Here is a 26,877-nt window from a genome sequence, read left to right on the forward strand (position 1 = left end):
TATGTGTGCTGAGCGTGTAACTGTGTATGATGAAAGTGTTCGGTGATTTTACAAAAAGGAAAATACGTTTCTTTCATAAGATTTTAGCGTGTTTATGGACGGTTTCGTTTGACAATATTAAACGCTACCTACAGGCTACAGTGAAATACTTATAAGCAAAGTTTGGAACGCGCGATGTATTTTTGTTACACGTTTATACCGGTTGAACGTATATTGAAATTGCATGTTTTTTGATACTTCTGATAATTCAGAAATAATCCACTGTAAATGACCTTCATTGACCTGGGAATGTTCTTGAAAAGTTTAGCCATTTGTAAGTCCGCCATTTTGAGATATCGCCAATTTAGTGGATCCTGCTTCTGGTCCAATCGTAAAAGCATGCAAACTCGCCGAGTATCTCCTCAAGTCAACTCTTCAGTCTATCAAGGCCCGCAATTCCTAACCCTTGGTTAGTTAGTGAACCTATTGATCGATGACAATCACTTATGTAAGGTTGGGTTCAATTAAAGGCCGGATTTGGAGACCTGGCGTTAACGCATTTCGTTCTTGAGCTAACGCCCAAGTTTTGTTACACTTTGTCGCAGCCTCTTTTTTTGCCCCGGTGAAAGAATAGCAAACAAACAGTCAAGTAATCCCCATGAGTTGACCACTTTTTTCATTCTCCTCTCTAACTGCAGGAAATATGTTTAAAAAGTAAACAGTAACCACTTCAGTTGTTATGGACTGTTCCTTCATCATGGTATTGCGTTTCTTGCTACTCATGTTATTGTGGAATGACAACTACGGTGGATTAGCTACACAAGGTAGGCATATATTTTTCCCTCAAAAGATATAAAATATGCAATGTGTCTCCTTTTCTGCTCACAAATAGCCCTTTCAAAACATAAAAATTACTGCTATCGTTTCCACCGCGCCCTGAAAGGCAAGCTGATTCAAAACGGGCATTATTAAACCCTCAATTTGGCTGTATCCGCTCTACTCGTCGTTTCGTAAATAAAAGCGAATCTCATAACTCGTTCTACTTCTTAGGTTCAGCACCGGTGGCTGAGATGTGAGTAGAAGCTCGGGCGCACAAAAGCACAAATCCGCGGTGCGCGAAGTCAAGGTGTGCCGAGATGTCCTCCGCCCCGCGGAACAATGGAACAGCGGGCCGAGGGGAGCGGCCGCCAGAAGAGCAGAGAACCGGGAAGAGGACCTGAAGGAGAGGACTGATGGAAACAGACACGACGACAGTGACGGTGGACGGCCGCCAAGGACCGACGAGGCCCCACCCAGCACCTCGGCCGACCGGCCCGTGTCGGCGGGGCGGGCGGGGGGAGGCACGCCGAGGGGGGCGGCGCGGGAGGAGACCCGGCGACGTGGCGTAGGACCGAGCCGTGCGACGCGTGGAGCGAACGAGGGGGCGGGGGAGTCCCGAGCCAGAGACGGGGGGGGCGCGAGCCCCCCGCCGACACGCCGCGCGGGCGGCCGGCGGAAGGGGGGAAAAGCGCGGAGCGACCGGGCGCGGACGGCGAGGGGGCTGATACCTTAAATAATCATATATTAATCAAATATATATTGCTATATAGTAATCTGTTTAAGAGGATAGCGTTCTTGAATCCGCTGCAGACTGCTTTATATGGTACATCAAACTTGCCGAATATTCAGATAGGCTTTCGTGTTAAGAGTGTTGTTTTTTTTCAGGGTGTGGTTTGCTGCTAAACAACACATTGAAAAGTCCTGGATATCCAATCAAATACCCAAAGAATATACACTGTGTTTATGACGTTCCTATTCCAGACGGAATGGCCATGAATGTTAATTTTGAATTTTTTGAAGTAGAGTACCATCCTTCATGCGGGTAAGTCATAACACTGATAATTTGTCAATAACGATTCGTTGCTGTTCGTTCTTATGATAAATTTGATATTACCCATGTGGACCCAAAACGGCCGCATATGGATAAATGAAACCTCAGATATGATATCATATCCTTTTTGGCAGGTATGATTATTTATCGATCTCCAATGACGATGCATTTCATAAGTATTGTGGTAATAAGACTGGACAGGCAGTTAAAATAAATGGAGACTACGCAAACATTACGTTTTACTCAGATTCAAGTGTTACTGGTAGAGGATTCTTGCTATCATTCACCTTTGTTGGTAAGTTCAATCATAAGACACATGCAACGCATTCGAGACATTTTAATGTGTAAGTAGTGTGTAAGCTATATTTAATCACATTTGAGGAGCCCCAGTCGAAATATAAACAAGTACTGAAAGCGATCAAATCAACACACTGACGGGGACGTAGCCAGGATGTTTCCAGAGGTACACACAAATTCATTCAAAAAGAAGAATTAAGAAATATGTGTCTTCTTTTCTGCTAATAAATAGCCCTTTCAAAGCAGAAAAATAACTGCTATCGTTTCCACCGAGCCCTGAAAGGCAAATTGGTCTGACAAGGGCAATATTGAACCCTAAATTTGGCTGTATCGGCCCTCCTCACCTTTTATTATATAATATACGTACTGAGATTTACTCAATGAAAAGCCGCAAAGTAAATTTTCGTTCGCAAACGAGGTTAACCAATCAAATTGCGCGTATCGCTTTTTTCACGTGTGAAAAAAATGATACGTCTAATCAGAAGCCGCGTATCATGTTTTTTTGACGTGTGAGACGTATCAAGTTGAAGTTTTCATTCAAGGCCGATTGGCGGCGTTTCGCACTCAAGCCATTTCTTGGCGTAGCTAAAAAGCTATTTTTTTTTACAAATATAATTCCAACGTTTACCTTGAAACCTTCTCGGTATTCCAAAGAAAGACAAAAGTGAAAAGCCCACAGTTCTTTAGCAGAAGAATACGCTAAAAGTCAGGAAAACAAAAATACACAAGATAAAAGCAAAGCTGAAGTGAAAGTGTTGAATGAATATTTTTGACAAGCAAAGAATACGACGAGCGAAAGTGCACAATAGCTTCAGAAGAACTGAACAAGTATCTTGCAGGTTATCCGCTTCAGTTGACTTGAACAATAAAAAAAAAGAACGAAAAAAGAAGCAAACGGTAGTACATTAGGTGTTTTTGCGGGCGAGTCATGTTGACATTGTGCTTGTACAAAACATGACCTGTACTTCATGTAACTGAAATTGAGTGCATATAAATGGTATAGAAATTACAAACAAACGGTTTTATTTCACGCACAAGTAAAAGCTGTTGTACGTCTCATTGCAAACGCGAACGGTTAAATTCCACCAGAACAGAAAGTTCGCACATGAATAAAAGACGACAGCTATTGCTGCCTTTCAAAATGTCTGCCGGACTACGTAGAAAGAGCATTTCACTCACACTCGACTGTTCATGAAAGAGGATTTTTACTATTTTTAACTGCTGTTCCTATTGTAAAGTGTAATTAAAAGACACATGTAACAGCAGACTTTCAAATCGAGTATGGGTAGTTTTCCATCCCCCATGTCATGAAGGGCAATCAACTTCCAACTGGACCGACGAGTGAATGATGTTTCCAGCGACACGTTCACCTTGAATCACCTTACCCTCAACAAATCCGAGGGCAGAGCTGGGAGCGTTCATAATGACATTTATGTCATCAACATAACATTTTGTAAATCCGTAACTTTAACAAATTATCTCCCACCTTCTTTATGAACTGCCCGTCCCAGGAGACCATAAACAACTGAGCCAGAACCCCAGTGAACTCAAGGCTTATGGGATGGTCCCTCGATTCAGTGTCGACTGTAGCTTTATCTGGTTGTCAAACGTGCACATGTCGTTCTTCATGAAAAACAAAAGGATTTTCTTCCTAGCCTCAGTAAACACTTTTCTGAAGATAACTTTATAAAACTGGAACAAGAAAGGAAGGTTTGACACAGTGATTTTCGTGCCAGCAAAACCAGGGTCCCAGCTTAAAACATCGGTAAATGCAAGAGATCAAGAAGGCAGGGTTTAACCCTATTCAGACCGGGGGGGGGGGGGGCGGATTTCGCTTCCCCCTCGGTAACTTCCAGAATATCTAAGCAATCCCAATGAAACTTAGAGGATATATAGTATCTCCAAAAATCTATCTTTTGATATACCTCACGTGGAATGATGACGTCACATCAGTTGACAATTACAACATGATGTCAAAACAGCCGCCATCTTGTATCCGCCATCTTGAATTTTGAAAATTTTTCCAAAACGTCAGAAAACCGCCCAAAATTACTGAAAAGTACTCGAAATCAATTAAACGGTGCAAAGAAAACCTAAAAAGGTGAAAATAATTGCATTTAAGTCAATTTTTATTAATAGAAACACTCAAACTACACATTTGGGAAACATGTCTGTCAAAATGCCATTGCCATAGTAACGTCACGTTCCCGACACAACAACCTATCCTATCAAATAATTCCCAGATACATTTTAGATAAACTCATACTGTTTGGCAGGGTTTGGTTGAACCTTAAGAGAGTTATAAGCGTTCAAAGTCAGCGCGGGCACTTTCCGCTCCCAGGTACAGAGAGTCTGCAGTGGTCAGACCCTTTAAAGCAATGTAATTTACAAATTATGGGCAAATTAAGGGTCGTCTACCGATCTGCCGAACTAACTGAAAGGGATCTTGCCACAGTACCAGTATTACTTACGAGCTGGTGTGTCAGGCTTGCCGTAATAAGTATATCGGGGAAACGTCGCAAAGAACTAAAATTCCACTAGCAATCAATCAGCAATCAGCAATAACATATATTAATCATACATATATCATCATATCAGTTTAAGAGGATAGTGTTCTTTAATCCTAATCAGACTCTGCTTTATGTCACATCAAACCTGCCGAACATTAAGATAGGCTTTCGTGTTAAGAGTGTGGTTTGTTTTTTAGGGTGTTTGTCGCCGCTACGCAACTGGATATTAATAAGTCCTGGATATCCAAACAGATACCCAAAGAATATGCACTGTGTTTATAAAGTTCCTATTCCTTACGGAATGGCCATGTTTTTTTATTTTTCATTTTTTGAAGTACAGGACGGTTCTTCATGCCAGTAAGTGATAACACTGTAACTGCTCAAACTAACTAACTAACTAACTAACTAACTAACTAACTAACTAACTAACTACTACTACTACTATATTTTACTAACTAACTAACTACAATCTTGGACAAAACTAGTTGAAACAAACGCATTTCACGCATTTTTCACAAACGTTTTGACGTGCAAGCGGGTTAAAAAAAATATTTTTTGTATCCCCCTCTTCCCCAACTCAATGCCGTTTCTTGAGGTTTGCGGTTAGACAGGCTTTATTTTGAAAACACTACAGCTTAACAACATTAGAATGGGGGACGGGGGGTTGCAAAACTAAATTCTGTTAGCTAAATTGGTGTAAAATTGCTAAGTGTTTTACCAGTTTAGTCCAAGATTGTAGCCAGCCAGCCAGCCAGCCACTCATCCAACCAACCAACCAACCAAGCTAGCTAGCTGCATACCCAGACAAAAAGAGTTGGAAAGGTTGTAACTGCCCGCGCCGATTGCAGAGATTCGAATCAATTCAGTAATCACCATCCTGTACGCTGTAGGATCCCCCGTCCCCCTCGACATCGCCGGATGTCATTGTCAAGTGAAATGTTTGGCGTTAGTTGATATATGAAATGTTATATATCAGAGAACTTCAGCCAACACTAAACACACAATCAGACTCAATCAGAGCAAAATTGTTTGTTTAATTTCCTAATTATCACTTTAGCTACTTGACACCTTATCTGCATAATTGTATACGTATTTATATGCAAGAACTAACGCCAAACATTTCACTTGACAATGACATCCGACGATGTCGAAACGTCGTATATTACTTTTGCTAATATTTATATTGAAAATATTTCCACAAGCTTTACTCATTCTTTATATATAGTTATGCAATGCTTTTGTGTTGTTTTTTTTTTTTTTTTTTTTTTTTTTTTTTTTTTTTTTTTTGGGGGTTTTGCAAAAAAAATAAATTGTATTGGATTTTTTTTTTTATTTTTTTTTTTTTTTTTTTTTTTTATAAATTTTTTTTTTTTATAACCTGTGTTTTTTTTTTTTTTTTTTTTTGAAGAGTGTAGACCATGGAAAAATGTGGTCGATTTTTTTTATACCATAACAAACTCGAACAAGTACCGGTATTTACCAAAAGCGATGCCTGACCGCGAAGAAACTTTGTCGGTGGGACGTAAAGATTACGGTCCGACACTTAAAAACGACAATGATACAAAAGAAGATGAACAAGAATTCAAAGAATAACAGTTTTAATTACCTTTTCCTCTCTCGTTTAGTGTGTGCCTATCGCTCGAAGCGAGCAAGATTGTTTTTCTTTCTGAAGATCTTGTTAGCGCTCGTTCACTAAACATCGACAGTCCGCTGCCGGTTCGCTAGCACCGTTCTTCTCAGTTAGACCAAAAATTCAAAAGCCTGGTCAATTTTCTTTCGACAGATCACCTAAGTAGAAGTCCAATCCTGAATTCCGAAAACAAATGTGTACTTGATTCAAACAAAACACGATGAAATTCGCTTTCATTCATGGAGACCAAACTTATACATTTCTAGCCCGCGCGTGTGCGTGGCGTGATCTGACGTCACTTTCATGGTCTATACTCTCATCGACCATAACTTTGGACCAATCAGCGCGCGAGAATTCTTTCGGTTATGGTATAAAGAAAATTGGTGAAATTTCCTTGGGTTGAGTTTGGCCCATGTGCGTTTTATTTATGGCTTCTTTTGCACTTCCTTGTCACATTTAAACCCAGTTACACCTCTAGGAACGATGCAAACTCTGCAGAATAAATACAACTTGATTCATCCTCATCTGCTGTTTTTATTTGATTGACATTTACTCCCAGCAATGCAGTTACAACAAGTACAGTACTGCAACATTTCCAAAGATACACATAACTTAACTTGGAAACATTTTTCATTTTTCAAAAGGTATACGAAAGGGGTACAATTTCTGGCAAAATGTTATACAAAACTTTTTTGGGATCCCCCCTCCCCCCGGGGGGGGAAACACTGCACCTCAAACTGAAAGTGAAACACGCATGCAATTCACACCAATTCGTTACTGTTACTTATTATGATAACTTTAATATTTGCCAAAAAGGCCACATATGGATTGCAAACCACTGATATCATATCATGTCATGTCATGTCCTCCTTGGCAGATATGACTATTTAACGATCTCCAGTAACCGAGAATTTCACAAGTATTGTGGTGATAAAACTGGACAGTGGGTGGTAATAGCTGGAGACGCCGCCGTAATAACATTCCACTCAGACTCGACTGTTCAGAAAAGTGGATTCGTGGTACCTTTCCTACAAAAAGCCTTACCAGTCTGTGAGTGTTATCAAAAGACACATATAACGCATTAGACAGACTAGGTTTATGTGTGAGTAGTATTGCTGTAGTTTTTTACAGTTTTATTCAATTAAATTTGACGAGCCCGAGTTGAAAAATAAAAGAAGAAAATATACAAAGTGCTTAAATACACTTTTAAAACTGTCTAAAAAGATAGATTTTCTATTCAACTTCGCATTTCCAATGACGGGAAAACATTGATGTAGCGTGGTATGAAAATGCAGGCTTGAAATGCTCTTGCACAGGTAAACAGTTCCTGTACAGGGCACTTCAAGGGAACGTACAGATATGACAATACGGATAACCAGAGATTCCACGTTTTTATCATAAGCCATCACTGAAAAAAAATGTATAAATATTTGTAGCGTCTATACTTTTTAGGTTCTGTTTGTTGCTAATGATGACATATGTTGGAATAAGCCAAAGGATAGATAGCCGTTTCATGAATGACGGTATTGTTACACGTATAAATCGCATCGATGACAAACAGGTCTTAAAAAACCATAAACTATTCTAATGCACTGTCTATTTCTGGCAACCAATGCAAGAAGTTTGTGAAGTATCAACACCTTATGCAGGCAGAAGAAATACGTTGCCAGTGGGAGCGTTTTATAGCCGGTATCAGAGGATGTCTGTCTGCTGGCAGGAGGTCAATTCAGTTCGAGTTGTAGAGAAGCAGCCATTGAATCAGCAGACCAAAATGAATGAACGAATGACCACATTATATAAGATAACGGAGTTTGTCAATGGACAGTTCGCAAAAGGAAACTCAACTGTTTTTTTTTTTCTAGGGGGGGGGGGGGGGGTGCCATTATGGCACTCCCCAGCATAATAATCCATATTAACTTGGCCAAAATTCGTGACACAGTCCCTGTAAGCTCGGTTTTCTGGTTTGCTTTGACCAGTATTACAAATTAGTACAATGGAGCATTAAAAGAGGACGACCAGGAACTCCAATCGGAAAAAAATCAAGACTGGGTTGGCTTGTAAGTGGTCCTTTCTCAGGATCTAAAATGGGTGAAGAGACAGCAGTCATGCTAACTGTGATGAAGACGATGACGACATGATTAATTACAAAATAATCAGAGACATGAAAGAACGGCCGAGGAGGAGGATGCAGTTAAGCAGTTTCTGTCGTTTGGATGGCGAACGATATGAAGTTGGTCTTCCTTGGAAGAGAGATCACCCACCTCTCGTTGACAAGAGCATACGAGCAAGCTTTTAAAGACTTGTCTTCATCGAAATAAGGCTAGTAAAGAATCCAAGGAAGGCGAGAATGTATTGTGAGGCAGTGAAACTATAAGTTGGTGATGGTCATGCCTGAGCAATAGACGAAGAAGATTACAAAGCAGAAAAGATACGATACATTTCTAATCATGGAATATTCCAAAAATACAGTGCCACTACGAAGTGCGTGTTGTATTCGAAAGCAGTCACAAAACTCCTGGTGATATTTCTCTCAACTCATGTCTTCTTCATGTCCGAAGCTGCAGCCAGATCTCTAAAATGTTTTCATTAGATTCAGGTGCCATAAGATCGGTCTTATGGCAGACATTAAGAAGATGTTTCTTCAAATCAAGCTTAGACGTCAGGATCAGAACAGTCCAAGAGTTTTGTGGAGAGATTTGCAATCTGATCGAGCGCCTGACGTTTACTGTATGACCCGAGTGACATTCGGAGATACACCTTCTACATTTCTTTCAATTGCTACAATACAAAAGCACGCGAAAGAACACAAAAAAATATTATCCGATGGCTGCTTAGGAAGTGAAGGAGAACATGTACGTGGACGATGTACTTTCTGGTGCCCCGGAGGATGACAGTGTACTGCAATTGAATGATGAACTTTTTGATCTCCTTTCGAAAGGGGATTTCAATTAACGAAAAGGGCTTCAAATTCCCAGAAGGTATGGAAACCACGCCCCTTCATGAAAGAGCGCCAACACTCGTGCCGACCGCTGAGCTACGAGGAGATGTCAGATTCATTAAAGGCGCTGGGCACTTCATGAACTACGCAGGATGACGTGTTGATGTTTACAAATGGCTCCAGTATCTTTGCAGAAGAAGATCCTAAGAGAAAGAAAAGCTAGATTAGCCCATTTACTAGACTCAGACATGGAGCACTCTAGACGCAGTGTCTTGGGAGATCTTGAAACATGAATTGGCAAACGCGGATCAAATCAAAGTTCCGAGGTGGTTGCTACGAAATTTGTATTCAAATGACAAAGTTCAACTCCATGGATTTGGTGACGTTAGCCAAAGGACTTATGGGGCAGCGGTCTACATTTGTAATGAGGACGAAGATTGCATATTTTATAATCGATTGATTGATTGTAAATGTACAAGTCCATAGAGTTAAGAAAACTGAAAATCTTCAGCACTACAGAGCAATAGTGTACAAAATCGTCTTATTGAACGAGGGTTTCACGCTATAGCTATTAAATAATACAGAATCATTTGATGTAATTAGAAGATGTGTTGATAAGACAAAAAACCTAGTTTTTGCTGGTCTTAGACACTCTGTGCCACGGAATTTAAGAAAAAAACAACAACGAAAGTTCATTCCCAACTATGCCGTCCTTTACTATTAACGATGATGTTTTTGATGTCACAGAAAGCGAAAGCTAAGCACTACTATTCATTGATAATAAGGAAAAAAGCTCAAATTCCTAATGCAACTAAGAAGCTACAAAATGAATTTCATCTGTCTGCAGATCATTTATATCCATTCGCACTCACTTATGAAGAGGCTCTCGAGCCGTATTTCTTGGCCGTTCAATATAAGATGGTCAATCGTATACTCTACATTAGTGAAAACTTCACAAGATCGGATTAAGTTCTTGCGACAAAAGCACTTTTTGCGGGACTAAGCTGGAAACATTGTTGTTACTGTTGTAAGAGTCGATGTTGTAGTAGTAAAGGATAAAGAAAATGTTGCACGGACTATCGCTGTTATATTGACACCCAATTGCAATCAGAGTCACGAAGATGTCTGATATTTCAAGATTTGACGGTGCAAAGTGTTTGTTTTATTGATTGATTAAGGCTATTTAATTTTAAAAACTCAACAAAAGGCATTTTACGCGATGTACATCTCACGTTTGAACACGGTTTAAATAGCATGCGCGATTTTTGAAATTCTGCAAAAGCACATGAATGAACAAACGCATGAATATTTTTCAAGATTATATTACTGCTATATATCTAGTGGAATCGGATTGTTGTTTATTTCATTAGATCCACCCAACATAGCATCACCAGCTGCTATTGTACGAACCTTACCAGGATACAGAGTGAAGTTTCAAGTGAATGGAACTACTCCCATCTACATAGCGATAATAAGAAACTCTACAGTATTGGCAAATACAACAAACACTGGAATCGTTTCGTTCTCAGAAGAAGGAAATTACACCTGTGAAGCCATCAGCCAGTATGGAACTGACGTGAAAAACTTCTCTGTGATATTAAATGGTAAGAATTTAGCCAAAATATAGACAAAAATAGTTTTTCAAACTAGCTTAAACTAGTTTACTAAAATGATCATGTTCCAGCTTTCAGTTCCATCAGTTACAGATACGATAGTTTAAAACAAACTAGTTTGCTTAATATGCAAAAATGCTTTTATTAATGAACTATAACTAAACCTTGAGAAACAGTTCAAAATAATTTAAGTGCAGGGCGTTCTCTGTTCATTTGAAGTTTCAAACTTTTAATTGTATTTTTTAAACTTGCTTTCTTCTTTTTAACTGGGTAACAGGTTTATCGGGAGTCAATGCAATACAAACAGATGTAATGTAAATGTTCACTGATGTCATATCTTTCTTAAGTTACGTAGTATTAGTCTTTGGTGAATAGTTTTCTCCATTCTCTCCATCTAGTTCTTTTTCTCTCCTTCTACACTGTATTTCTTTGCTTTGTCTTCAGTCTACTCTGCTTTCACTGTCCATCTGGTATTCATCGTGATGCATTCCTGCAATCGTTGTTTGTTTTTCCCTCATGTTCTGCCGACGAACTTCAATTTCCTACTTCGCACGTCATCGCTGAGGTTTTATCTCAGCCATCTACAACACTTCAACTTTCCTGCCAGCGTATCTTGAGATTTACACTGAGGCAACTGCTCTGGAAGGCTTCAATCCGCTTGCCACCACTTTTATTTGTCTTCCGGGTTTCAGATCCATACATGAAGATTGGCTTTGTCAACTTGACAGATAGCCTGATTGTTATTCATCGAATGATGCTGTTAGTGTTCGTGACCGTATGCTAAAGATAATCCCGTAATTAAGAGCCCATTACAGTATCTTTTAAGCCTTATTAGGGAAAATTCAATTGGCTGTATCTTGACAGAAAGTTGCTTTAAAGTGTGGGTACAAGTCAGTTGATGACGTCATTGAGATGTCACCTTACCTGGAATACAAAACAGAGTTTTGCACAAGAAACTTACGGTCTTATCCATAGTCTGTAGTATCATGTCAACCTGAACGTTAAACCCTTCATATCACTCAGAGTTATCTTTTAACAATGTAGCGCTGAACATATCAAATCTCTCGATGATTGAACATCTATAACTACTAATGGAGCTTTCTACGAGCTAATTTACAGCGCTGATTTGATTCGCTAACTCAAATTCTAACAACTGAAACAACACAAAATGAATTGCTTTTAGCAATATTCGGTGTCTATACTATTTGAATTTCAACCTTAGGGGAATGGGGAGGCTGCAACTTTCGTTTTGGCGTTCGCCTCGCTCTGCCTGGGAACTGGAGTGATAAATATATCGTGCTCGTCTTCACTTGTACAGATTCATGTGATGTCATCGAAAAGAGGCAGCTCTTCGTACACGGACTCTACTACACCACTTTTGTTGTGCTCGTGGGAAGTCCCAAGGAAACACGCATGCGCCACCGGTTTTTCTGTCCCTCCTCGCAGTTAAACAGGCCCAGATTTGAATTACAGGTCTTGAGTTTCTCGCACTGTAGAACTCTTTGGCTTGCCAAGGCGGCCCCTTGTTCGTGTGTTCTTTTCCGCGCCACATAATACACTCTTGCGACTCTTTTACGGTATTTGGGCTCATGGAACTCTTTTAAATACTGTGGGCTGTGGCGGTGTAGTCGAGTCGTAAGGCCAGAATGCTCTGGGCTTTACAAGCCCTATAGCCCATCTTTAATGCTAGCCAAATTAAGTTATGACAGGCGGTCAAAATGCGTGCGACATAATTTCTCTTTTTACATCGTTTGCTTTTGAAGCATGCAGTATACATACTACAAATTAACAAACATCAACTCATGGGAAATATGAAAAAATCAACGTGTTGACGAACGTCATGATTTTTACGCTAATTGGCGTAAACTGTTCCATCAAGACATTTACGCATTTTTAGCGAAGTGTACATTGAAGTTATATCGGTGATGGTTTTCCAACGAAATATTCAATAAAAAGGTGTTTAAATTGAAATTTCTCAACCATTGTCAGTAACTGGACTAAATCGATTTCTCATACATATTGCATCGTATTTTCTCTATCGGTACCTTTCTAACAGTACTGAAGTTAAGTCATAAGGCATCGCCTGCGTCCCCGACGTACTCTGTATGGCTATCTAGATCTGTCAGAGCTGGTGAATTGAAACAAGCACTTCTACAACACTCTCCAACAGGCAGGTGAACAGTCAAGTCCGTGCTTTTGCATTTGCATCTGATAACTCGGAGGAGAGTTTCTGGTGCAGATGGTTTATCGGTCATTATCGGAATTAGAGTACATCTGTTTCTTTTTATCCCCAGTCATACGGTTAAAGCTTTATATTTCCAGTACAAAGTTGCACCTGTTAGTACAGGCAAAGAGAATGAAATTTCGCTGCAGACGTCGTCGGGGGCAAGTGCTTGTGCTTTTAGCTGTCTTTTCGCAAACTGATCTTCGATATAAATGCCTCCGAACTGTCGCTCACCTTACCGCCATACACCTCTACCAATGCGCGTTCTCCCGCATTGATTACATCTTCCAACGAATTGACATTGCAAAATATTTCGGCACGCTGATATAACCGACGGCCTTTCCAATATCAAACAAACGTGACGTGGTATCACATCCCAGCAACGCGTGTAGAAATAGGAGTTGTTGTCCCAAAACATTTATATTATCTGTTCAAGTAACGCAACCCGTGACATGTAGCCTTTAAAATACCGTGCACGTCAATTAAATTAACCAAAACAAATGTATTGTAAACAAGAACCGGATGCGAAATTGATTGTTATAAAAAAGAAATGGAATCGACAATTAAGAGATAAAAGCCTTTAAGCAAAGCCGAAAGGAGATCGCGCAACTGTAATTTTAGACTGATACAGGTGTACTTACGAGCTAGTAGAGAAAGTCAAGGTTCAGATTGTCATTATCAGAATTGTGGATTGTCGACTTGTTGTTGAGAGTACTGAACTGTTGGAAATAAAGTGAAAATACAATCCTACGAAAGAGTACGTTATTACTGAGTGGAACATTCCCGAACAGTTGTCTGCAGAGGTTTGACTCGGGCACAGAACAAGTAGCCTGGATGTCCTTAACCTTGCCCTGCGCGGACCCTCGTTTCGGCTCTGCTTTGAAGGAAATTTTCTTCTTGCAGTTCTTTCGTTGGTGGCAGAGTCAATTTAAATGTTTTTGTCATCTGCAATGATGACAGTGTCTCTGGTAGGAGATACAGAGTCCGCAGATTGAGCTCTCAGCATCGCTCTCAGCATCTCAGCTCTCAGCATCTCAGCATCGCTCTCAGCATCTCTCAGCAGCTCTCAGCATCGCCTGCGGCATAAATGGTAGTAGCTTGTTGCTTTCATTTAAACGATATATTTACTGTACAGATTCATGTGCTTAAAATCCTAATACAATGACTACAATGTTTCTTAGTGATGTACCATCCTTGGGAAAAGGGTTGCCTTGTGCGTAGAAAGCGCAGTAGTTGTTCTATATCCGGCCTTGCAGACTCTCTTCTGTCGAGTACCTGAGGCCTGTACGTGTTGCTCGCTAGTGTTGTAAGCGACGCCGGTGAAATCTTACACATACCTATTCACGTCGCAACAGAAAGACATAGACTTGTCCCACACTAATCTTTGCATCTTATTCATTCCACTTCTTCTTGTAAGGCTGCCAGTTGATTTGATGCTGCGCATCAGCGTCTGTTCATTTACTAAGTCAGTTGAGAGACCAGCCCACAATCTATCAGTGCGGTGAATAACATGCATACCATTCAAAAAAAGGAATAGATATCTGGATTGTCAGTATGTACTGTAACCATTTGCTGAAGGTACACTTAGATAGTTTTTGGAACAAATGCCCAGCTCGCAAGAAGGAGCCCGCTGAAGACAATTAGTCTGTCCTGCCGCTCAGAGAAAACGCTTTATATCCAGCATTTTCATTTATTAAAGCCAAAGGCGCCCTATACGGCTAGCTTCATTTCTTTTTCTTCTCTTTCTTAAGTCTTGCATCAGCATCCTCTAATTTAGTCCTTGACTCTTCATCAATATTCCCATCAAACAGCAGCTTGTTTAATATTTCTCTTGTTTTCTTTAATAAACTACTTAAATCAGTAGACGACACGTTATCAGTGCAGCTTCCTGGAGCGGCAGTACTATCCAGCGTGTCCACTGTCGAAAAATCCAGATCAGACTGATTTACAGTTCTGGAGACACTTAAGTGCTACCGACTGGAATTTTCGAGAAAAAAATTTCAAAACTCCTAATTCGCATTTCCTCAGTCAAAGAAACTCTTTGTGAACTATTTACGAAAATGACATTAAAATTTTCAAAGGTTTTTATATTTGAGAAAATCGGCAAAAGGTTAAAAGGCCGTTTTCGCGTCCCCGCCGCATAAATTTTTATAAACAAAATTTTGAGTCGGGGCACACTAAGAATAAAATATCCGACAATAAGATCTTTTTAAGCCCGAAATTAACCGTACGTGTAAAATACGGCGGTAGTTTAAAAAACCACCGAGAGAGAAAAATATTATTGATATCGCAAATTAGAAACCATAACGTTCCGAGCCAACGGAAGATAAAGGTCCAGTTTTCTGTGTTTATTTTCGTGACATGAAGGATCTTTATCACGAGAATTTTCTTTTAAATAACAATAAAAAACACGGTAAAGAAAAGATACTATACCACCAGCAGCAGCTTACCATACATGTCCAAACATAACAAGTAACGATTCTCGGCGGTTGAGCAAATACCAAACACATCGAAAAGGCGATTTCCACAGCCGTTGTCAGCCGTCGTCACGCTCTCCACTTCGCTCCACTGTTCCCAAGCTGTCTGCCTTTCTCCCGTTTGCAATTTTTACACAGGTTCTCTGACTTTTTACCGCATTCACAACCAATCTCGACTCACTCTTTGTACCTCCAGACTCTTAAAATCAATTTCCACATCTTTGGATAGCGGGGAAAGGGAAGGTTTTATACGGGTGTTGGGTGGGGGGGGGGGGGATAGGGGGTCAAGGTTTCTTTTTCATTGATCTTATTGTCCCACGAAGTGAGAATTACCTGTTTATCAGTTACCTTAAGGTTTAATTAAGATGTATAATTTTAGCGATTTTTTTTAGCAAGATAGCGAAAGTAGCGATTTTCAGATTTTTTTTTAAAAAAATCAGCAGGCCCTAGAAAAAAAAATACCCAGTGTAAACCAGTATTTCATAATGTAATAGCTAAGATGGAAATAAATGTTCAGTAAAAGAAGAATCACTAGACGGCATTTCAGAAAGAACAAAGTTTCGATATCCATTCTTAAAAGAATTTTATGTCGACTATATTAATTTATTTTCCTTTGGGGAGGGGGAGGGAGGTACTAAAATAACATAAAGAAAACTAATTTTAGCGAGTACTAATTAGCAATTTTCGTGCTACTCGCTCAAATCACTAAAATTAGAAGCCGTTAAAAATTGCACTCTTGAGGTATGTTGTACTGACAGCAGCCTGGGAACTAGCTAAGGGTTGGCCCTCAGCCCTCAGATACTGAGGTGGACAGGAATCAGGAAGAGAGGTTTAACTTAAAAAAAAAAAAAAAGCAACAGCGACCAAAAAACCTTGTAGTAGAGAGAAGAAAAGGACCAACCTTGCAGAAAAAAATTGGTCGGAAATCATTTCCTGTCTCCACTTCTCAGTATTTAAAGGTTTGCCCCTTGCCTTATTTTAGGATATGTGGGACGATAAATGCAGAGGGCCACACAACGTTAGGAGGATGCACAATTTCGGATCTCACGTAGCTTGGAGATGCGTGTACTAGAAGTCACTCGAGGGTATAAAACAGTATTTAAATGCACGGCTAGTACGACGACACTTAGTATTGGACAATTTATTAGGAGCTACCTTATGTACGTGTACTAAACAGTGGCGGATTCAGACCTTTAGGTAGGTGGGGGCCCCAATCATCCTGACCTGAAATTAGCTCTTGAAGATGATTTTTCTTGGTCCCGTGGGCCTCGGTTTAGCCTAAAAATAATGGGGACAAGGCCCCAATGGCTTCTCCCCTTGATCCGCCACTGCTTTTAATAGTTGCAGACGCAACAGAACACAGAGCATTTTAACTTGGTCCCGCATTCATGCAACTACATTCCTGGACAAGTTCTTGCAACAGGACCACATAAAGAGCCCTTTTCCTCACTTGTGGAACAGGAACAGCTAGTCCAAGTTCATTGCAAAAGAATTGTAGCTGCCAGAGTTTTTTCTTCGGAAGAGAGTTTGCCTAGACCATTTCCCACACAAGGGCCTGGTTAAAAAAAAACAAATTCTGAAATCGCTAAATTAAATAGTCACTAAATCTTGCTCAGAAAAGTGGCTTAAATAAGTAGCCGCTAAAAATAGCAACCTTAAGGTAACAATTACTTCTGCAATTGTGGTAATCTGGTCAGTCACTTTGTGGGACAATAAGATCAATGACAAAATAGACCTTGACCCCCCACCCCCCCCCCCCTCATCCAACACCCGTATATAACCTTCCCTTTCCCCGCTATCAAAAGGATGGAATTTGATTTTAAGAGTGAGGTAAAAGAGGAGTCAGATTGTTGTGAATGCGGTAAAAAGTCAGAGAACCTTGTAAAATGAAACGGGAGAAAGGCAGACAGTTGGGAAAGTGGAGGAAGTGGAGAGGTGACGACGGCTGACAACGGCTGTGAATCGCCTTTGAATGTTTTGTATTTGCTCAACCAACAAATGTTACTTGTTATGTTTGGACATGTATGGTAAGCTGCTGCTGTGGTATATATTCTTATAGCCAAAGTGTTTTTTATTGTTATTTTTAAACAGGAAATCAACAGACATCAGACAGACATCTAATTCCAGTTCTTCAGTTCTTGGTAAACATGTACATGTATCAGTTCTGCGTATAATATCAAGTCGAGGACCTGCACTCTTAAAAGGAAAATATACAAGCAGTTGAACACAGTAACTTCATTTTTCGATGTTCTCCTAGATACGTTTGTCGATAAGATCATCATCTTGTTTATGAACACATACTGTATTTGCAAAATTCATTTGTTGACACACAGATAGGTATTCGAAAAACTTTACAAATATACAGCCGGAACTAAAAATAACTTTTACCAGTGTTAAATAGTTAGTAATTTAATGAAACAGAACCACCAGGATAAAATATGACACGCTTCGAGAATTTGAACATTTCGCTTTGAATTTTTTATTTCTTTCACAGCGCGAGTTACAAGTTAGCGGCAAGTGTAAATGACACGAAACTTGACCTTTTATTTTTCGTCAGTCCCATCCTAAAATTAATTTTTTATGAATACAAAAAGTAAATATACATAAGATTGTAGACTTTTTAAAAACTTACAAATACAAAACTAAAACACATTAATAAATCAGATGAATTTTTATGTTCGTGACCGTAAAATTTGTATCAATACATGAAATTTCACTATGCGTTTTCTTCTCTCAATTTTTTCAATTGCCCGGCTGATTTTTTATTTTATATATAATAGTCTTGACGCCGATTTATTTTTATTCCAAATTTCGATACAGGACGATTGTGCCACCAATACCTTAAGTGTTTACCAAAGTGCTCAAAATACCATTTCGGGCTTTAAAAAAAAATCTTTTAATTGCATCGTTTTGCAATATTTTTAGTTTCTTGTAGTATATTGGATGCCCCGCATACCTGCCAAAGATAAATTTCATACGTTCAACCTTCTTTCCGTACGAGTGTTTTGAATACCCACAAAAATTCGACAAAATTTTATGGCGGCGGGGACGCGAAAACGGCCTTTTAACCTTTTGCCGATTTTCTCAAATATAAAAACCCTTTGAAAATTTTAAATGTCATTTTCGTAAATAGTTCACCAAAGAGTTTTTTTGACTGAATATGAAGAAATGCGAATTAGGAGTTTTGAAATTTTTTTTCTCGAAAATTCCAGTCGGTAGCACTTAATTGTCATAGTCTATATGATTCGAACTTTGTCCGGACACCGTACCTCACCGATTTCACTGAAATTTGGCATGCAGTCTTGTTTTAGGGTCCTAACTACCAAATGGATATTAAAAAGTTTCAATTCTTTTTATTTTGGAAAATATCGAGAAGGCCGATTTGAAGCGTCCGTGACGGCTCGCCAACATGGCGGATCGAAGGTGTTCTTGTTACTTCGACACTGAACCTGCCGTCACAGTTTCTCGATCATACTTGGTATAGTTATAAAGAACTATCTTTCTTCTTTCTATATATCAAAATAGATTCGGCAAATGTTGAGTTTGGATGATCAACGGCCAAGAAGTTCGAAGGTATGTTAACGATGTTTTGAACACTCTCAAATTTACTACAAAATGAAAGGCTAATAACTCCACTGTTATCTCGATTTAGAACTAGCCATTTACCATGAACAAAGCTTGTTCATTGGTTAATTGATTCCATTAATAAAAAAATTGGGGAAATGTAACCGTTAAGAATAACAAATTATGGAACCTCTAGTAAATTGGCCATTTCAGCGCCATTTCAGCGGATCAGCTCATTTAACAGCAAATAATCGGGAGAAACATGAAAGGGTTACAGTCGTTTATAATAAGCAGTTTCCATGTATTCTTTGCTTATCTTAAACAAATACATAATCTTTGCCAAAGATATTGCGATTTTTGAGCGTACGATCGTTTCTCCAAATTTTTATGTCGGCAACTTTATTTTATTTGTTGTCGAGATTATACGCTGTTGTTATTCAATATTCGTTTCACAAGAACTTCTGTTGCTCGCATTTTCCAAATCACTGTTTAAGAAATTGCCCATTCCGTAACAGGGTCATTCTTACTTTTTCTTTAAAAATTACTAGGAAAGCAAGAATGTCATAGAACGGTTTTATACTAGTGAAAATACCTGTCAGACATAACTTCAACTGTTCGTGTTATCTGGCTGTTTTCACAAATATGCAAATTAAGGAATTCTTAAAGTGCCTATCCTTAACTATTTCACGCTTAAAGATTCCTCTAAATCTTTTCGCCTACCTTTTGGCCAAACGAAGTTTTGTGTCTCCAGGCAGAATGCTCGTTATCAGCAATGAAAGTCGAAGAGATACAGAAGCTCGAGTAAAATTCTAACTGCTGTGAAATGAACATCGTTTGAGCTTGAAGTTTATTTATAGATTGCGCTCGAGCTCCGTTAATTAAGTTTATTCATTTGGCGATCAGATAAAAATCAATGAATGATCAGAGTTATTAAAGTCCATTTCTAAACACGAGAGACACGGAAGTTTGTTTCAGAAGCATTTATGCATAGAAATACCGGTTTATTATTGACTGACGCGGTTAAAAAATACTCGGCTTCTAGCGGTAAATCTGCATTTATAATAGCTGGGAGTTTGGGGTTTTTTTGGTGTTGTTGTAGGAAGGCGGGGGGAGGGGGGGGTGGAAGTAGTGCCTCCGAATCCTCTTTAGATCTCTGACACAGTGGTCTGAATGTTGAACAAAAGAGCTCATCTGTTAATAAGCATAATGCGAGCTGATTTTGAAATGAACATGACTTTACGTTTGTGTCATCAGTAATTATCGTGTTCGAAGAAGGCGTGGCTTACTCGCGGCAAGAACAACATAATAACAGTGAGGCTAACACATTTTCCTCATTGATTTGAAATGAATTTCGAATCAATTCTTTTTAGGGCAAGTTAAAAGATACAAATGTTTTTCGTCCAGATTTTTAGAAAAAAAAAGCAGGTGAGAACTTGGCTGTTTTCGTTATCTCGGACTTTTTTTTTTATTAAAGTCGAACCTCTCCATAAGGACACCTCTCGTGATGCGTCATGACTTACATCACGTATGTCCTTATCGCCGACCTAGGTGAAGAAAGGGACTACCGTAATTACTCGAATAAGCGCCGCGGCGCTTATTAAATTTTTTACGCCTCCAGTGCGGCGCTTATTCGAGGGCGGCGCTTATTTGAGGGCGGCGCTTATTAAAACGTTTGACACCACAAAGAATCTAATCCTTTACATTTATTAAAATAGGGTCCCCTGATTGTCCAAAAGTCGTCTCTTGCTGAAGATTGTACTGAAGAATGTTCAATAGAAAAACTGAGCGGTAAAACAAGCACTTTGAACTGCAAAACGTCGCTTTTGATGGAAAGAAATGTCCAAGTTTGTTTAAGAGTTGCTTTGTAGTTCTGTTTCTAGTTAAACAGATTTCCTTGAATAAGCGCCGCATCGGGACTGCGGCGCCGGGGGCGGCGCTTATTAACTTTTTTGTCCGAAATGCGGCGCTTATTCGGGGGCGGCGCTTATTCGAGTAAATACGGTATGATAGTACAGAAGCTTTCCGAAGAACTCAACGCAATATCCCCCCAAAGCTCGAACCGGGATTTAAAAATCTCAAAAAAGTGTTAATATGAATTGTAAATCCACTCATAGCGGTCTGGCATTACTAAAACCTGGAGAGAGAAAAAGACAGTGGGCAGATAAATGAAAGCTGCTCGAGAGTACGCTGTTGAGCAGATTCTGTGAAATTCCCCTTTTTATCCTTTTCTCTCATAAGCCCTTCCAATTCAAGGCCCATATATTTCTTCCAAGTCAACTGTCAAAGTTTAAGGCCACTTTTTTTCCTACCAGGTTACCGTCTTGAGAGTTTTAAATTTTATTAAATCTTGGTGACACTGTCCCTTTAATTCATTAATGTAATTCAAATCAGTTTATAAAAACGTTTTTCAGAAAACAAGAAGTTTTTTAATTTCGCTTTAAGCCACCGCACCCCAACCACGGATATAAGACCTACCACATTTAAAAGCCCACATTTCGTACCAAACTGTACAACCCCAGGGCTTATACAAGCAGATTTTTGCACTTTCTTACACGGTTGGGGAGCGTGATGGCCTAATAATGGTCACTGCGCTGGTTTGGGGGGTGGGTGGTGGGACTCTGGACCAAACAGTCCTGGATAGAGCTTTTGGGGGACAATGCATTAAGTTCTTTGGAAAGCCTCTAAACTCCCAGAGTCCCTTTCCTTAGCCAGGTGTAAAAATGATTACCAGTCAATCTTTAGCTTTTCGGGAAGGGAGGTAACCCTGCGATGGAATAGCATCCCATCCGGGTGGAGTAAAAAATACTCGTTGTCGCTTCACGTTGCGGAAACCGGTATGAGCTCCGGCCTGAAGGGCCACTAGGCTCGTAACCTGCCTATTGAGAGACCTGACGGAGAACTACATAAATGGACCGGGCGGCCATAAATTTTTTATCGTGAATTGAGGCGCGGCGCTCCCACATTAAGGGGTGACATGGCATATTAACGAAGAGTAATTGATAATCCAATCTCCGAACTGTTCCAAATTCAGGCCAATGTGTAAAAGAACAAAAGAGGATACGAAGGCACCACTTCCACACCCCGCTACCCCCCCCCCCCCCCGAGCCCCCTCAAAAAAAAAAAACACCAAAAAACACCCCAAACTCCCAGCTATTATAAATGCAGACTTACCGCTAAAAAAAATCCCCGGTATTTCTATGCATAAATGCTTCTGAAACAAACTTCCGTGTCTCTCGTGCTTAGAAATGGACTTTAATAACTCTGATCATTCATTGATTTTTATCTGATCGCCAAATGAATAAACTTAATTAACGGAGCTCGAGCGCAATCTATAAATACACGTCAAGCTCAAACGATGTTCATTTCACAGCAGTTAGAATTTAACTCGAGCTTCTGTATCTCTTCGACTTTCATTGCTGATAACGAGCATTCTGCTTGGAGACACAAAACTTCGTTTGGCCAAAAGGTAGGCGAAAAGATTTAGAGGAATCTTTAAGCGTGAAATAGTTAAAGATAGACACTTTAAGAATTCCTTAATTTGCATATTTGTGAAAACAGCCAGATAACACGAACAGTTGAAGTTATGTCTGACAGGTATTTTCACTAGTATAAAACCGTTCTATGACATTCTTGCTTTCCTAGTAATTTTTAAAGAAAAAGTAAGAATGACCCTGTTACGGAATGGGCAATTTCTTAAACAGTGATTTGGGAAATGCGAGCAACAGAAGTTCTTGTGAAACGAATATTGAATAACAACAGCGTATAATCTCGACAACAAATAAAATAAAGTTGCCGACATAAAAATTTGGAGAAACGATCGTACGCTCAAAAATCGCCATATCTTTGGCAAAGATTATGTATTTGTTTAAGCTAAGCAAAGAATACCTGAAAACTGCTTATTATAAACGACTGTAACCCTTTCATGTTTCTCCCGATTATTTGCTGTTAAATGAGCAATCTATAAATACACGTCAAGCTCAAACGATGTTCATTTCACAGCAGTTAGAATTTTACTCGAGCTTCTGTATCTCTTCGACTTTCATTGCTGATAGCGAGCATTCTGCCTGGAGACACAAAACTTCGTTTGGCCAAAAGGTAGGCGAAAAGATTTAGAGGAATCTTTAAGCGTGAAATAGTTAAAGATAGGCACTTAAAGAATTCCTTAATTTGCATATTTGTGAAAACAGCCAGATAACACAAACAGTTGAAGTTATGTCTGACAGGTATTTTCACTAGTATAAAACCGTTCTATGACATTCTTGCTTTCCTAGTAATTTTTAAAGAAAAAGTAAGAATGACCCTGTTACGGAATGGGCAATTTCTTAAACAGTGATTTGGAAAATGCGAGCAGCAGAAGTTCTTGTGAAACGAATACTGAATAACAACAGCGTATAATATAATCTCGACAACAAATAAAATAAAGTTGCCGACATAAAAATTTGGAGAAACGATCGTACGCTCAAAAATCGCCATAACTTTGGCAAAGATTATGTATTTGTTTAAGATAAGCAAAGAATACCTGAAAACTGCTTATTATAAACGACTGTAACCCTTTCATGTTTCTCCCGATTATTTGCTGTTAAATGAGCTGATCCGCTGAAATGGCGCTGAAATGGCCAATTTACTAGAGGTTCCATAATTTGTTATTCTTAACGGTTACATTTCCCCAATTTTTTTATTAATGGAATCAATTAACCAATGAACAAGCTTTGTTCATGGTAAATGGCTAGTTCTAAATCGAGATAACAGTAGAGTTATAAGCCTTTCATTTTGTAGTAAATTTGAGAGTGTTCAAAACATCGTTAACATACCTTCGAACTTCTTGGCCGTTGATCATCCAAACTCAACATTTGCCGAATCTATTTTGATATATAGAAAGAAGAAAGATAGTTCTTTATAACTATACCAAGTATGATCGAGAAACTGTGACGGCAGGTTCAGTGTCGAAGTAACAAGAACACCTTCGATCCGCCATGTTGGTGAGCCGTCACGGACGCTTCAAATCGGCCTTCTTGATATTTTCCAAAATAAAAAGAATTGAAACTTTTTAATATCCATTTGGTAGTTAGGACCCTAAAACAAGACTGCATGCTAAATTTCAGCGAAATCGGTGAGGTACGGTGTCCGCGAACTTTTAAAAAAGCTCGAAAATTATGGAGTATTACACTTAACACTTCATGACAACTTTTCTTTAACTTCTTGTTCTGAATCATGGTCTACCTCAAGATCTACTTCTAATTTTTCAGTTTGTGGCAGAGAAAAATTTGGCAGAGAAACATTCAGTGCGTCTGCAATAAGAATAAAACTGAGTGCTATGAAAGCCAAAAAATAATCTCTGCAAGCTATCGCTAGTGCCTTTCCAGATAGTATGTGCGTCACAGCATTACTACCATATACTACATCTAGTGATTCAGACAGACCACAATTCTTTATAAGATCACCTATGCGGCCAAGGTTGCTCATTTTCTGTTTGTAGACCACCAATTCGTAACACACCGACTTTAAATGACTGTCTTGTGGCTTATTTATAATGATAGTCTAAGCCTTAACAGGTGAGACATGCTGTTTTCTTGCTTGATCAGTTAGAAATAGTAGGGTTGAATAAATACCGGTAGGATGGATCTAAGTCAGGAATACTACAGTTGATTAATGCTACTTAAAATCAAATTTTGTTGTAAAACGTATCCGTGATAAGGCTAATTTGCATAAAACTTGGCAACTAAAGGGTAAAATGACAGAAGCAGAAAAAGTTGCATTTTTCGATGGGTTGTTTTTTTTTTTTGTTTACTTTTAATATATTAATCTGGAGTCCTTGACGAAAACGTCCCTGTAAAGAAAAATTCTCTTGCAAGCATTTTGACCTTACGGTACCAAATCGTGTACTTTGCTTCTATATGATATATCGTATTTTATTATGAAATACAAATAACTCAAACATAATTTTGTATGCAAATAAATTAACCAAGGAATGTCACAGGTATATCAACTTTGCTTATTTTCAGATTGTGGGCCTCAATGCTCTTATTCTTGGTTGACGGGTTCTGGCAACACTATTTCTTGTACGAGAGTAGCATCAGCTTTGGAATTTATGAATTGCCTTACAATGGATACTCACACTATGTAAGAAAATATGTCGGAGGAATCATTTCTGATCCATGAGTGATAGATAGATAGATAGATAGATAGATAGATAGATAGATAGATAGATAGATAGATAGATAGATAGATAGATAGATAGATAGATAGATAGATAGATAGATAGATAGATAGATAGATAGATAGATAGATAGATAGATAGATAGATAGATAGATAGATAGATAGATAGATAGATAGATAGATAGATAGAAGAAAGAGAAGAAGAAGAAGAAGAAGAAGAAGAAGAAGAAGAAGATAGATAGATAGATAGATAGATAGATAGATAGATAGATAGATAGATAGATAGATAGATAGATAGATAGATAGATAGATAGATAGATAGATAGATAGATAGATAGATAGATAGATAGATAGATAGATAGATAGATAGATAGATAGATAGATAGATAGATAGATAGATAGATAGATAGATAGATAGATAGATAGATAGATAGATAGATAGATAGATAGATAGATAGATAGATAGATAGATAGAAGATAGATAGATAGATAGATAGATAGATAGATAGATAGAAGATAGATAGATAGATAGATAGATAGATAGAAGAAGAAGAGAGAGAGAGAGAGAGAGAGAGAGAGAGAGAGAGAGAGAGAGAGAGAAGAAGAAGAAGAAGAAGAAGAAGAAGAAGAAGAAAGGTGTGGTGTGTGTGGTGTGTGTGTGTGTGGGGGAGATGATAGATAGATAGATAGATAGATAGATAGATAGATAGATAGATAGATAGATAGATAGATAGATAGATAGATAGATAGATAGATAGATAGATAGATAGATAGATAGATAGATAGATAGATAGATAGATAGATAGATAGATTGACTGTGTGTACCCAGGCAGTCGTAGCTAGCTGTTTTACCGAGAAACAATGTAGTACAATTTAGCTTGCTTGTCATCCTATAGCTATCTTGATTGCATTTCTTGAAATGGGTTATTCCCGAAAAGTTTCCAGTCTCAAATCATGTTTAAAGCATTCAAAAATTTTTCAAAGGTGCTTTTTATTTTTAGAAATGAGACAGAAAGTAAATCGTATTTGAATTCAACTGGAATCGCCAGCTTATTTATGCTCACGTGTTGATGTTTCAGACGAGCGCAAGCACTTTGTATCGTAATGAAGATCATATTTCATTTTACCGCGGTCGCGAGTCGGAAGATATTTATTAAAAAAAAATCAGTTTGAGTACAAGTTCATTTTTCATGTAAAAATAATAAATGAAAAATTTACTTTCATCGACATTGGAGTAGGCATTTGCAATCTCTTAAGAAAAATGCATGTATTAAATTTTCTATAAAATTTACAATGATGATGTTCTCGCATCTAGTTCGGTTCAGCGGCCCCTTGATAAATGCGGGTTATTTTATATGCGTCCATAGTCCTTTTAAAATGTATTTTTCAGTTTAAAATCAATAAATTAAGTGTCACTGTTACGGGTCTGTGATGTTTCTGCTGGAAGCGAAATCTCAAAAGAGCGTATTCACTCACGTGGCTGACATCTATCCAAATGAATTGAAACCAAAAGAAGCGTTCACATAAGAAAAGTCGTCAAATTCCTCAGGATTGGCTTAAAACACGAACATGACCCCCGTTTCTGTCTGTAAGACAGATTTTGCGCAAAACAGGAACA

General features: G+C 38.7%; 1 protein-coding gene across 1 annotated transcript in view; it reads left to right on the forward strand.

The window, feature by feature from the left end:
• The first annotated feature begins 667 nt into the window (after positions 1 to 667).
• LOC144636954 (uncharacterized) overlaps positions 668 to 26,877 on the forward strand; it is a 52,967-nt gene continuing 26,757 nt past the window's right edge. Inside the window, exons 1-5 of the mRNA XM_078496148.1 lie at positions 668 to 803; positions 1,684 to 1,840; positions 1,984 to 2,144; positions 10,478 to 10,828; positions 25,105 to 25,222. Of these exons, the coding sequence (XP_078352274.1) occupies positions 719 to 803; positions 1,684 to 1,840; positions 1,984 to 2,144; positions 10,478 to 10,828; positions 25,105 to 25,222 (872 nt within the window). The 5' untranslated portion in view covers positions 668 to 718. The remainder of the gene's footprint in view (positions 804 to 1,683; positions 1,841 to 1,983; positions 2,145 to 10,477; positions 10,829 to 25,104; positions 25,223 to 26,877) is intronic.

Source organism: Oculina patagonica, chromosome 13, assembly GCF_052425735.1.
Source record: "Oculina patagonica isolate OP01 chromosome 13, crgOcupat, whole genome shotgun sequence".
Taxonomy (NCBI): Eukaryota; Metazoa; Cnidaria; class Anthozoa; order Scleractinia; family Oculinidae; genus Oculina; species Oculina patagonica.